Source organism: Budorcas taxicolor, chromosome 7 (assembly GCF_023091745.1).
Source record: "Budorcas taxicolor isolate Tak-1 chromosome 7, Takin1.1, whole genome shotgun sequence".
Taxonomy (NCBI): Eukaryota; Metazoa; Chordata; class Mammalia; order Artiodactyla; family Bovidae; genus Budorcas; species Budorcas taxicolor.
Window position 1 is genome coordinate 58,921,009 of NC_068916.1, and position 14,896 is coordinate 58,935,904.

General features: G+C 38.2%; 1 protein-coding gene across 1 annotated transcript in view; it reads left to right on the forward strand.

Moving 5' to 3' along the window:
* The window catches only part of LOC128050797 (serine protease inhibitor Kazal-type 5-like), a 68,554-nt gene that overhangs the window by 18,753 nt on the left and 34,905 nt on the right, over nt 1-14,896 (forward strand). Inside the window, exons 6-12 of the mRNA XM_052643196.1 lie at nt 681-744; nt 1,831-1,958; nt 3,705-3,771; nt 10,122-10,249; nt 11,860-11,941; nt 13,278-13,405; nt 14,602-14,683. Coding sequence (XP_052499156.1) covers nt 681-744; nt 1,831-1,958; nt 3,705-3,771; nt 10,122-10,249; nt 11,860-11,941; nt 13,278-13,405; nt 14,602-14,683 — 679 coding nt within the window. The remainder of the gene's footprint in view (nt 1-680; nt 745-1,830; nt 1,959-3,704; nt 3,772-10,121; nt 10,250-11,859; nt 11,942-13,277; nt 13,406-14,601; nt 14,684-14,896) is intronic.

A 14,896-nucleotide genomic window follows, 5' to 3' on the forward strand; every position in this document is an offset into this window, starting at 1 on the left:
AAAAACTCTGTAATGCCACTGGAATTCAATTTTTATATTTTCCTTCAGCTGATACCTTTTGGTATAATTCTTTTTCCTATCAGTTTCAACTACTTAGTTTTTTTTTCTTTTATTTTTATCATATTTGTATAGGTATATAGATGCTACAGATCTTTTTAGAATAGAAAATGTATCTTATATTTGTGCTACTATGTTCTCAGGCATGCTTTTAATGCTCTGTTAGACAGAACAATATTAATTAGGCCCTTATGTATTTTCCATGAAAAACAAAATATTATCATAACTCCAATAAAGAATGGTAGAATAGTATGCTGGATACTATACACTTGAATTTGATTATTTAAAATAACATCATCATCAACAATAAAATTCCTTAGGTGGCATCTAATGTCTAGTTACAAGATTTATTTCTTAACTATTCTTCTGTATGGATCCTGTCTGGAAACAGGAAACAAAAATCTGGAAATAACACTTACAAGTCTGAATCTTACCTCCAACATGCTCTCCAAATTTCTTTGTAATTTATAGAAATGGGATTTCATTATAAAGAGTAAGTAAAGAATGCAATGTGATACCTATTTTCAAAAGCAAAGGAGGATCAAAATATGATGAAAAGAAACTACATATGCTGAGAAGTTCCATGATATTAAACTGCTGTGTCTACTAACTTTGAATTCCAGTGAAACCAGAGCTCAAGTTGGCATAAAAAGCGAAGGAGAATGTGAGAACAACAAGCCGGAACAGGTGAGGACAAATGTCAGAATTGGGGGAAACACTGGGGGACTGACTTTGAAAAGAAAGAAGATGCTCTCTTCTTCCTTCTTTGATGGAGGTGTTTGGAAAGAAAGAATTCTTGCTGCACCTGAAATAGAATACTGCTCATTTAGATGAAAAGCAACTGATAGTTCCTGAAACTGGAGTGGATTACTTTGGTAGTTAAACCTTTCATCTCTATTTCTGCTTTCTATGAAGAAAAGAAAAAAGAAGAGGAGAGAAGGAGGGAAAGAAAGGAAGCTACATGTGTTGTACAAAGGGATCTACTTCAGCTACTGAACCTGAGTAGAAACCCCTGTCACTGATAGTCAGGATCTCAAGCAGATTACTCAACCACACTTTGCCAGTGTTTCCATATCTTCAATGAGAATTGGACCACATACCTTCTTTTGATGCTAAAATTCTGTGAGCCTGTGATAATAGAGGAAGTGAGTGAGTGTCTCTTACACATCACACTTGATTTTTTATAGTTGGATGATTTTCCCAAGTCAAAATCTGGTGACTTTCCAATATGCAAATACAGCACCTGAGGTTACCTCCACCGAGATATTTAACACATTGTATTTTTTTTCAGATTCATTTAAACTATATTTTTGTCATTTTAAAAACTGAAGTACAGTTCACTTACAATATATCATGTACACCAAAGTGATTCAGATACACACACACACATTCTTTTTAATATTCTTTTCCATTATGGTTTATCATAGGATACTCAATACAGTTCTCTGCAGCACATTGTATTTTAAAAGTCTCTTTGTATCACCCAGTAGATTGTGAATGAGTTCAGGGCAAGGACTGTGTTCTACCTTGGTTCTAGCACATCACAGGTTATCCACGTTTACTAACAAATGAATAAACAAGTACATGAGCTCTGTAGTTAACCATGTGAATTACACAGCACTTAATGACCTGCTTCTACACACTGGCACTGCTCCAGGTAGCTAGTGTGTCCTGGGCAGAGAGGGCCACTGGGCTCAATACAGTTTCTGAAGACTGTGTTGTAAGCATTACCGTCAGGATGGTAAATGTCAAGTTCCTTTCTCCGCTCTTCAGGATATATGCAGTGATTTTCGGCCTTATGTGAAGGATGGAAGACTTGGATGCACAAGGGAAAATGACCCAGTTCGTGGTCCTGACGGAAGGACGCATGGCAACAAGTGTGCAATGTGCGCGGAGCTTTTGTAAGTATCCTCACCCCCTCGCAGGCTCCCAGGTGAGTCTGTTGAGCATGCACTTGGTTGCTGTTCTGAGAACCACCCCACAGAGCAAGAAAGTCCTTTTCCTGAAGCATGTTACTCTTGGTCTTTATAGGGTGAAATGGTTCCTGCTCCCACAGTGTCGTCTCCTCTTTTTAATTCATATTATCTGATAATGTTTCTTAAAAGGAGTGGATAGAGTGGTTGTACTAGGTATCTAATTCAAGACTGTTAATTTGTTTAATTATAATGACTTAAATGCATAGTGTTGTTTAAGGCACAATATTTCAAAATTTAAAAGGTGCTCTCTTCTGGAGTAATCTAAGTAAGTCATTTGACATGCCCTGCTTTATTCAGGCATGTATAGATACTCTTTCTGAAAATGGCAGTTGAAAATAATTATGTTGTGTGCCTAAATGTATTAGTTGTATAAAAGGTGGGGTGGGCTTTATGAAAGGGAAGAACTCTTGGGTTAATCTTTCTCTCAGTGCCTAATGCTACCCTGAGCACTGAGCCCCAGATATGAATAAGATCCAGTTAGTCTTTAATACTCTGGCTGTTAAACAAAGCAAAAATCAGGACAGAGAAAGATTTAACAGATTAAAGAACTTTGCACCTGTCTTTGAAAATCACAGTATGCTATTGTAGAATTCAGGCCTTCCCTGGTAGCTCAGCTGGTAAAGAATCCGCCTGCAACACAGGAGACCCAGGTTCAATTACTGCACCAAGAAGATACCCTGGGGAAGGGATAGGCTATCCACTCCAGTATTCTTGAGTATCCCTGGTGGCTCAGACTGTAAAGAATCTGCCTGCAATGCAGGAGACCTGGGTTCGATCCTTGGGTCGAGAAGATCCCCTGGAGGAGGGCATGGCAACCCACTCCAGTAGTCTTGCCTGGAGAATCTCCATGGACAGAGGAGCCTGATGGGCTACAGTCCATGGGGTCGCAAAGAGTCGGACACGACTGAGCAACTAAGCACAGCACATTGTGGATTTCAAGGGCATGTCCTCTCAGGTTTACAAAGCAGAGACTAACTGGTTTCCAGACAGGAAATCAGCCTCATTTCCACGTTCTTATCTACAAGGCATGCACTTTCAGTGCTCAAACCTGCCCTAATTCTGTGATTTTGTGTTTCTTTTCATTCCCTAGCTAAAAAAGAGAATTTGACCTCCTTGACTCCTGCTTGGTTTCTTGCTCCATAGAACTAACTAAGATAGTCATGCCTATTTCTAAGATGAGACTGCAATTATATAATAGATCTGAAAGGATTTCCAAGCTTTGTTCAATGTAACTTTTTAGTGACAAGGGTGCTTCTACATGAAGACAAACAAATACTTTACAAGGTATAAAAAGCTATACATAAGGGTGTGTGTGACAACATGTACTTCAGATGCTTAGTTTGGTTTCACCCTTGTCACAGTATTGTTTGAAAGCTCTTGGTTCTGCCTGTTAAAGCAAGTTTTCCTGACAATCTTATGTTTGTCAATCAAGTAGTCACACCCATCCAGTTTTACAGAACAAAGCTTCTAATTGACTGTCAGTGAGTCAGTTTCACACCCACCCTTATCTCTGGCAATTTTCTGGCTCAAACATTCAAGACAGGGGAAAGCTTGTCTCATGTACATGGATGGGTTTAGCAAGCTAGGGCACAGGGTATAGAACTGCTTAGCACAGAACTGGACATTGAAAATCTGATACAGTCATAAATCAATCAACTATTTTCCTAACAGCTTAAAAGAAGCTGAAGAAAATGCCAAGCGAGAAAATGAAACTAGAATTCGACGTAGTGCCGAAAAGGTAAACTTCTCATCAACATAATTCAGTTCCTGTGACATAAATATTAACAACTTATATTTGAACCTTTAAGGTAATTCAGTAATGTCACTGTCCATTATTATATTGAGCTTTTTTCCTTAAAGTTCCCTAAGTTGAATTCCTACTATACTACTCCTAGAATAATCTTCCTAGTTTATTAATCTTTAGATTCAACATTAAAAGAGCTTTTCCCACCTAAAGCTCAAAACGTGCAGTTTCTCTCCTTGCTTTAAAAAAAAAAAAAAGACAAAATTTATGCAAATTAAATACTAGTTCTTTTCTGCTAGTCTTCTCTTTGGCTTAAATTACTTTTGCTTTGACTAGATTAGTTTAAAAGCAATATAATATACATTTGACAGAAATAACTTTAAAACAATTCCAGAGTCTTTTAAACAGTATATTCACTGGTGTATTTCATGTATAATCCTACTAATGCAAGTTAGTTATTCATGTTTCCATTATGGTTATTATGTTCAGAGAGGCTTGCATTTATAAAGGTCATGCTTCTAATTAAACAAAAACTTCAAATACTGATACTGTGGTTTTACAAATACCTTTATAATTAAGGTTTTTTCAAATTATTCGATGATTTAGCTTTTTAATCTAGTATAAAAAATTATTCCTTTTGTTAACTGAATACTCATTGTAGGTAACGTAGCCTGGATTTCTTAAATCACCCAGGTTATTAAACCTTACTGTCAATGAAAATGATGGTAGTTATTTTGGTAATAAGTTCCCTGGTGGCTCAGTGGTAAAGAAGCCACCTGCCAATGCGGAAGACATGATTTCAATCCCCTGGAGAAGGAAATGGCAACCTACTCCAGTATTCTTGCCTGGAGAATTCCCATGGACAGAGGAGCCTGGCAGGCTACAGCCCACGGGGTCACAAAGAGTCAGACACAACTGAGTGACTAAACAACAACAAAGTCTTTTGCTGAAAAATGAGGACACTTGAGTTTTAGTCCTGCTCTGAGTGTGTGAAACTGAGCAATTCATTTCTTCTGTCCATATCTCAATTTTCTTATTAGTAAAATATGGAGGCTGGGTAAATGATTTCAATCGCACCCTCCTATTGGATTCCGATTCTGTGTCTTGCGCTCTTTTGTGCTAATATAAGGATACTATTTTTGCGGATTGTAGGGCCTAGTATTTTCCTAAAGGGACACGCAGGTCCAATTCTTGGTAGTTAAGAGCTGAACTTCCACTTCATAATGCAATTCAGTGATTCAAATGTCCCACCCTAAATAGGGCACTCAGAGTTTAAGAAATACAGAACACTCATAATTATGAATACTTTGTTCAACACTCACTGAGATTTCGAAAACACTTCTTTTGTGGTGGTTGTTAAATTTCAGTTTAACACTTTGGGTCATCTTGTGAGATCAATATTTTATTACTTCATCAACAGTTTCTTTCCCCTTGTCTTTCATCCTGTCTCAGCTACTTTTCCTTCTTTTATTCTCAATGGCTGGGGTCATTGTTTTGATGGGGTCATTAGATGTGATTTTGTTGAATGGGACTGCATTAGAGTGATGGCTCAATATTTACCCCATGATTAACCTGTCAGTGGGTTGATCACACAGTATTTCCCTAGAATCTCCTTGGATGAATCATAATTTATAAACTGAAATTATCATTGTTTCTTTTATGGGAACCATTGAGCATTAATTTTATTACCATGCTATGATTATCACGTGACAGTCTTCTGTGTCTGTATTCCTGCTGCTGCTGCTGCTGCTAAGTCTCTTCAGTCGTGTCTGCCTCTGTGAGACCCCATAGACAGCAGCCTTTCAGGCTCCTCTGTCGATGGGATTTTCCAGGCAAGAGTACTGGAGTGGGGTGCCATTGCCTTCTCCGGTCTGTATTCTTAGATTGTTACAATCAGGAAGTTGAGAGCATACCCATTACTCCTCCAAACACAAGTATCTTCTCATTAGATTCTCTTTTAAAAGTATCCTAGTGAAATGTGAGTTTTTGTTTTTTTTTTAATTAGAGAATACTAGATCTAGGAAAGGTCCTAAAAAGCAGCTGTTCTGAAAACTTCTTTTGTGTTGGTAGTGAGACTGAAGTTTCAAAGTTGATGGGACTTTGCTATGGTTTCCCAGTGAGTTAGAGCCACAATTTAATTTCACTTCTGACTCCAAATCACACTCTTTTATTAAATAAGGTTTTTAATTGAAGTATAATTAACATACAGCATCACATTAGTTTCAGGTATGCGTCATAGTGATTCGATATATACATATATATGCCAAAATAGTTTTATTTAATTACATATATTATAAATATATTAAAAGTTTAAAATATATATTTATTCCAAAACATTACTTATATACATCATTATTCATATATACATATATATATGCCCTCATCAAATAAAATTACATATATATATATACACACACATATATGTATTTATGTGTATACATATATGGACCTCATCTAATAGAATTTTGAAAACACAGAGAGAAACTTTAAAATACTGAAAGCATCAATCAGGAAATTTGTGGATATAGACTTCTTCCGAATTTTGGGATTAAGTCACAACCTTCTTAGGTTTTCTATATAGATATATCTACTACTGTGGGTTTTCCAGTGGTCATGTATGGATGTGAGAGTTGGACTGTGAAGAAGGCTGAGTGCCAAAGAATTGATGCTTTTGAACTGTGATTTTGGAGAAGACTCTTGAGAGTCCCTTGGTCTGCAAGGAGATCCAACCAGTCCATTCTGAAGGAGATCAGCCCTGGGATTTCTTTGGAAGGAATGATGCTAAAGCTGAAACTCCAGTACTTTGGCCACCTCATGCGAAGGGTTGACTCATTGGAAAAGTCTCTGATGCTTGGAGGGATTGGGGGCAGGAGGAGAAGGGGACGACAGAGGATGAGATGGCTTGATGACATCACTGACTCAATGGATGTGAGTCTGAGTGAACTCCGGGAGATGGTGATGGACAGGGAGGCCTGGCGTGCTGCGATTCATGGGGTCACTGAGTCGGACACGACTGAGCGACTGAACTGAACTGAACTACTATGGGCAAGAATCCCTTAGAAGATATGGAATAGCCCTCTTAGTCAGCAAGAGTCCAAAATGCAGTACTTGGGTGCAATCTCAGAAACCACAGAATGATCTCAGTTCATTTCCAAGGCAAACCATTCAATGTCCCAGTAATCTAAGTATAGACCCCAACCACTAATGCTGAAGAAGCTTAAGTTAAACAGTTCTATGAAGATCTACAAGATCTTCTAGAACTAATACCAAAAAAAAAAAAAAAATGTCCTTTTCATCATAAGGGATTGGAAAGCAAAAGTAGGAAGTCAAGAGATACCTGGAATAACAGGAAAGTTTGGCCTTGGAGTACAAAATAATGCAGGACAAAGTCTAACAGAGTTTTGCCAAGACAACACGCTGATAACAGCAAGAGACGATTCTGCACTGTGATATCACTAGATGGTCAATACCTAAGTCAGATTGATTATATGTTTTGTAACCAAAGATAGAGTAGCTCTAAACAATAAGCAAAAACAGGACCAGGAGTTGACTGTGGCTCAGATCATGAACATCTTATTGCCAAATTCAGGCTTAAATTGAAGAAAACTAGGGAAAACAACTAAGCCATTCAGATATGACCTAAATCAAATCCTTTACAATTATACAGTGAAAGTGACAAATAGATTCAAGGGATTAGATTTGATAGATAGTGTGCCTGAAGAACTATGGACAGAGGTTAGTAACATTGTACAGATGGTGATCAAAACCACCCCCAAGAAAAAGAAATACAAAAGGCAAAATGGCTGTCTGAGGAGGCCTTAAAAATAGCTGAGAAAAGGACAGAAGCAAAAGGCAAAGGAGAAAAGGAAAGATATACCCATCTGAATGCAGAGTCCCAGAGAGTAGCAAGGAGAGATTAGAAAGCCTTTTTAAGTGAATAATGCAAAGAAATAGAATAGGAAAGACAATAGAAAAACAGAAGAATAGAAAAACAATAGAATAGGAAAGACTAGAGATCTCTTTAAGAAAATTAGAGATACCAAGGGAACATTTCATGCAAAGATGGGCACAATAAAGGACAGAAATGGTATGCACCTAATGGAAGCAGAAGAAATTAAGAATGAATGGAAGAATGCACAGAAGAACTATACAAAAAAGATATTAATAACCCAGATAAGCATGATAGTGTGATCACTCCCCTAGAGCCAGACATCCTGAAGTGTGAAGTCAAGTGGGCCTTAGGAAACATCACTACAAAGATAGTAGAGGCAATGGAATTCCAGCTGAGCTATTTCAGACCATAAAAAGTGTTGCTGTGAAAGTGCTGCACTCAGTATCCCAGCAAATCTGGAAAACTCAGCAGCGGCCACAGAACTGGAAAAGGTCCGTTTTCATTCCCAAAGAAAGACAATGCCAAAGAATATTCAGACTACCACACAATTGCACTCATATCACATGCTAGCAAAGTAATGCTCAAAATCCTTCAAGCTAGGCTTCAATAGTACGTGACGTGAGAACTTCCAGATATACAAGCTGGATTTAGAAAAGGCAGAGGAAACAGAGATCAAATTGCCAACATCTGCTGGATCATAGAAAAAGCAAGAGAATTCATTACGCTAAAGCCTTTGACGGTGTGGATCACAACAAACTGTGGGAAATTCTGAAAGAGATGAGAGTGTCAGACCACCTGACCTGCCTCCTGAGAAATCTGTATGCAGATCAAGAAGCAGCAGTTAGGACCAGACATGGAACAATAGACTGGCTCCAAAATGGGACCAGTAATCCTTCAGTACGTCAAGGCTGTATGTGGTCACCCTGCTTATTTAACTTATATGCAGAGTACATCATATGAAATGCCAGGCTGGATGGAGCACAAGCTGGAATCAAGATTGCCAGGAGAAATATCAGTAACCTCAGATACACAGATTTCACCACCCTTATGGCTGAAAGTGAAGAAGAACTGAAGAACCTCTTGATGAAAGTGAAAGAGGAAAGTGAAAAAGCTGGCTTAAAACTCAACATTCAAAAAATGAAGATCATGGCATCCTATCCCATTACTTCATGGCAAATAGATGGGGAAACAATGGAAACAGTGACAGACTTTATTTCCTTGGGCTCCAAAATCACTGCAGACGGTGACTGCAGCCATGAAATTAAAAGATGCTTGCTCCTTGGAAGAAAAGCTATGACAAACCTAGACAGAGTATTAAAAAGCAGAGATATTACTTTGCCTACAAAGGTCCGTCTAGACAAAGCTATGGTTTTTCCAGTAGTCAAATATGGATGTGAGAGGTGGATGATAAAAAAGACTGAGCGCCATAGAACTGATGCCTTCGAACTGTGGTGCTGAAGACTCTTGAGAGTCCTTTGGACTGGAAGGAGATCAAACCAGTCAATCCTAAAGAAAATCAATTGTAAATATTCATTGGAAGGACTGATGCTGAAGCTGAAGCTCCAATACTTTGGCCACCTGATGGGAAGAGCCGACTCATTGGAAAAGACCCTGATGCTGGGAAAGATTGAAGGCAGGAGGAGAAGCGGACAACAGAGGATGAGATGGTTGGTTTTCATCACTGACTCAATGGACATGATCTTGAGCAAGCTTTAGGAGATGGTGAAGGACAGGGAATCCTGGGGTGCTGTAGTCCATGGGGTCACAAATAGTCGGACATGACTGAGCAACTGAACAACAACAAAAGATAAAGGTGAGCCTTGATGGCCCACAATTCCAAGTGAAAAGTGAAGAAAATTAGGTTCTCTCTCTGAGGTTTCCACCTGCAGTGTTAGAAATGAAGGCTGATCAAGGAGGAAGAGTAAATTGAAATGATCCACAGAGTGAAAAACAGAGTAAGCATAACTCTGTTGGATACCGTCTTATTCCTTTTCCCTTGCAGATTATGCAGGTTGCTCTTGACTTGTTCCTATTAAGTAGCTCTTAAATATCTTATCTCACAGATTCTATATTCTGCTTATTGGTAACATTTCTTTTGTCTTGGCTGCTATGTTTTGTTATGTTCTTATTTTTTTGGAACCCCATGACAGATCTTTTATTTATTTTTTTCACAAATTTGAAAGTTAACAGTAACTGATCTTAGAAAATATTTCCTTAGCCTTATTCTTTCCTAGGCTTTTTTACCTTTTAGTATATGAACCACATAGTAGATACAAGTACCAAGTAATTTGACAATATAATTTCTATTTTCTCATTAACTCTCCTTAATATATTGTATGTGTTTATGAACACCTTCTGGATAGAACATTCTTTGAAAATAAATACATGATGTACATTTTTCTAGGTTAAAGGGCAGAAAAGTGCTAAATGTAATTACTTGTCTTTTTTAAAGGATCTTTGCAAGGATTATGAAAACCAAGTGAGGAATGGAAGACTTTTCTGTACACGGGAAAGTGACCCTGTCCGTGGCCCTGATGGCAGGATACACGGCAACAAATGTGCCTTGTGTGCTGAAATTTTGTAAGTATAGATGTGGTTTCTTTGGATTGAACCAAAAGGTGAAGTGAAGATTGACTAAAATGATGGATAAGAACAGTGTTTATGGGAAGATTTGCTGTTGAGAACTTCTGAGCACTGTTATATCCTCTACAAATCATAATACCACCTAACAAGCAAGCTCTAATATTTCCTTTTTAATACAAGCAGATTCTAGTTTCCAGTAAGATGACTGGATCACAAAATACTTGTTGACATTTCTTCCCGTCACCTCTGTAAGCCTTCTTGTGAGCTAGTCATAGTGTGTGTGTGAGCTCAGTCACGTCCCACTCTTTGCAACCCTATGTACAGATGGAGAGTTAAAAGCAGGCACCAGGACTGATTGTTTTCCTTCAGTAATCACCACATCAGGGCTTCCCAGGTGGTGCAGTGGTGAAGAATCTGCCTGCCAACGCAGGAGACACAAGAGACGTGGATTTGTTCCCTGGGTCAGGAAGGCCCCCTGCAGTAGGAAATGGCAATCTGCTCCAGTATTCTTGCCTGGGAAATTCCATGGACAGAGCAGCCTGGAGGGCGATACAGTCCTTAGGGTCACAAAAGAGCTGGACATGACTAAGCAACTGAGCACACATATACATACATTACCCCACTGTGGCAGCATAGATGGGATGCCCACAAAAAAATCCATGTTCATATGTGAACGAGATTAACTCTATCTTTTCATCTTGGACATCTGGCCCTGGAAAAAGAGCAAATCCCACACCACATAAATTAGGACATATATAAAGACGGCTCAGGAAAGGTCTCATCACACTTTCTTTCAGATCCTTGAACTTTATAAGCTCTTTCCTCTGAACTAGTTCTTCTGTTGGTAAACTAATGTCTCTTCTGTATATTTCATATCAAAATTATACTTCCTTGGATAAGATCTCTTAAAATCACTAATTAAATCTTTATAACATTTAATAGTTTCATGACAATCATAATAGTTTATATTTGTATAATTATTTCTAATACTATCACTCTGCTCTACTGGTCTGTAAGTTCCAAGAAGATAGAATATGTGGTCATATTGCAAACTACTATATGCCCAGGGTGCTATCTAATGCTTGCCAGAAAATAATTACTAATCAAATGTTGAATAAATAATGGATGAATGTATGGACAAAGATCCCTGCTCTCAAGAAGCTTAAGGCTAACAGCAATACATGGATGTGTATCCACACACACACTCTCTCTGCCAAAGAGAATGAAAACTATCCTATAAGAGAAGAATATCCAATATGAAAACACAGTAAAAGATGTATAACTCATTTCCACTCTGAGGTATGGGATGTCTTCTTAAAGAAGGTAGAATTTGAGTTGGGGGAGATTTAAAAGAGAAGGTGACAAAAAAAACATTGCTACAATGGGAAGAAATGGCAAACAGCAAACTTGAAGGCAAAATGAAAGGGGTTCTTTGGGGAAATAGTAAAGATTTCAGTGTAATCAAGGGCTTTAGGGTGATTTGAAAATGTTTGTTCTAAAACTCAGGAACACTTAGTTGTTTGTTTCTACCTGCATCCAAATGACTGTTTTGCTGCTTGAAGACTCAAAACATCTATATTCATTCCCCTTTTCGTTTCTGTCTCCAGCCAACGGCAATTTTCAGAAGAAAAAAATAAAGCAGATGAAATCTTGAGAAAGGCTAATGAAAAAGTTAAAAGAGATACTGAGGTAAGGATTAGTTTGACCAACTTAGTTATGACGTTTACAGGGTGTGTGTGTGTGTCTTTTACCCCGGAATGGAATGACTACCTGCTCCAATATTCTGGCCTAGAGAATACCATGGACTGTATATAGCCCACGGGTTGCAAAGAGTTGGACATGACTGAGCGACTTTCACTCATTCACTCACCATCTTAGCTCAGATACCTACCAGCTTTCCTTTGCACTGATGCATAGGCATCCTGCCTGGTCTCTATACTTCTAGCCAGCATCCTCCTCAATCCTCAAGATTCATCTCCCATGTTGTTTTCAGAGTAGGAAACATCCACGAACCAATGGCATTATGGAAATCTAATGTTTAAAGTATACTGGGCCATTTCACTCCATGAAGAAACTACTTAAAATAGCTCACTCCCTGAGTCCACCTTCTGTCTTCACGTAACTCATATTGTTAAGGTCTCAGTTTCAGTTGCTTTCTCCCTTCAATTCTATGTTACCAAAGCCTTTTAATTTTAGCTATCAAATGCCCCCCAGCTATCCTTTTATGTTTCATTTTCAATTTCTTCCTCTCTTTTACTTCCTTCCCTCTCCCTCCCTCCCTCATCTTCTATAGGTTCCCTAACTTCAGTCTTCAGTCACCTAAACCCTCCACACATCTGACTGGATAAACTTTTTAAAACCAAAATCTGTTTAGATTTTTCTCTGCTATAAATATTGTTTTCCTGTTTCCTATGAATAAAGTGCAGAAGTCTTTTCAAAGTTTAGCGGTCTGTTTCTGACTTACCATCAAATTCTCCTTTGGACTAGTTCCCAAACCTTCCTCTTTGTGTCCTGATAATTCTTTAACCATTGTAGTCATGGCTGTGATAGATTATCTGAAGATAACATGTTCTTTTACACCTCTGGCTTTGCATATCATAATTCCTCCTGGAGTACATTTTTTGCCACATTCTTTTTCCTAGACACATTCTAAAGATACAACTCATGTGTAAATTCTTCTGGGAACTTCCTTGAATCATTCTTTCCTTTATGCTGGTGCACACTTAATTTAGACGTGTGCCATGTGCCATATCCCTTAGCTTTCTATATTGTAATCCCTTATCCTCTTCATTCAACATAAAAGGGCCAAATCACATTCATATTTAATCCCTCTAACTTAATACATTTGTTGAATACTTAAGTGAATGAATCTTTTAAGGAGAAATATCACAAATTTTAGAAAATTCTAAACCCTAAAAGTTTTATTTTTTATCCTTAATTCCTCTTTTCTAACATCTTTGATAAAGAATATCATACATTTATAAACAAAGAACCATCTCTAAACTGTCTGATTTCCATTATTCAGAAACTGTGCAGTGAGTATCAGGATCGTGCCAAGAATGGAGTACTTTTCTGTACCAGAGAAAACGACCCTATTCGTGGACCAGATGGGAAAATGCATGGCAACCTGTGTTCCATGTGTCAAGCCTTCTAGTGAGTACAAACTTTTAGAATGTTGAGGGGTAAAAGGATCCTATAGTAATTTAATAGAACTAGCTTGTTTTCAGAACTGGGGAGGGAGCTACAGAAGTTACACAAAGAATGTTAATAATAGAGGCGGGAGTAAGTATCTAGAGCTATTTTTGCCAAGATGTCTGTTTCCCCTAACGTCTATCCCTTCGCACTGGAACATCCTGATTTACACAAATATCAAATTCTCCTACTGCCGAAGCTTCATATTGTGAACCTGTTGTACAAGTTTATAGGCATTTAGTCTTCCCCAAATTAACATATAAACTGCAGAAATTGATTACTGAAGTTGTACATGAGACATCCATGAACTCATAAAATAGCAGTACATGTTTCTTTTTATAATGTGACATTTCTCAGTAAGTTATAATTGAGTTTGGTTTTAAAATCTGGGATTGGGCTCAGTTTATTTGATTGAGTTCAGATTAAGTAGTTCACTACATTTAGTTTGACCTTTTGCTTTGACTGACAACCATGTATGGTTGAAATACCATCAGTTAACTGTACATATCATACAATTCCATTGTACAAAACAAACAGGCTCATTTGGCTTATCGAGGTATGGCAATTATTAATCTTTTCTATCCATCCTACATTTCCTTACAGAGAACACAGTCATGAGTAAGCAGTACATATAAACTGAATTCATAAGGCTAGGGTATACATGACGTGGTAGATTGAACACAGACTTGAGATGAAAGCTCTTGGTTAGTTGTGGTCATATCCTGAGATTATAAGCAAAGCCCTCACTACTTCACCTTGTCTCTGTGACAAGCAGACCAGTCCGTGTGCTTTGTTAAGGCCACTTTCAGCCTCCAGGTATAATGTCACCAAGCTAGTCGTTTTGGTATCTCCTTGATGAATGCTGATGATGTTCCTTTTCTGAGCATGATCAAGCAAGGTAATTTTCAGAAAGCAAGTCTCCCAGATCCACAAGTATTGCTATCTTTATTTCAGTGTTAAGCAGAAACTATGAAGAAGATATGGTACTTTACCACAATGGAGGCTGTTGTGTGCTGTTTCTCATTAATATGTAGTGATAAAGGGGCCAAGTGGCTCCTTCCTAAGGAGGGAGGACAGATTAGCAGTGCAGGAACATGGAGAAGCCATTGCCTGGGTCTGGTTCTATGGATCTGTCCTTTTTCCACCCCCTCATTCAGCCGAGCAGAAGCTGAAGAAAAGAAAAAGGCTGAAGCAAAAGCAAGAAGTAAAAGAGAATCTGGAAGAGCACCCTCATATGCAGTGAGTAGACTATAATTTAAACACACTTCAAAGAACCTAAATGCAGGCATACTGCCCTGCAAAAATCCCCAGAAAACCTTAACCCTTCAATCTAGAGATGACATTGAGATGCATGCTATGGCAGACTGATCAACTCTTGCTGCTTCAGAGACTAACTCTGTACAATGAAAAGGACTTATTTGCAGTCTGGGGGAAAAAAAAGTGCTACTTCTA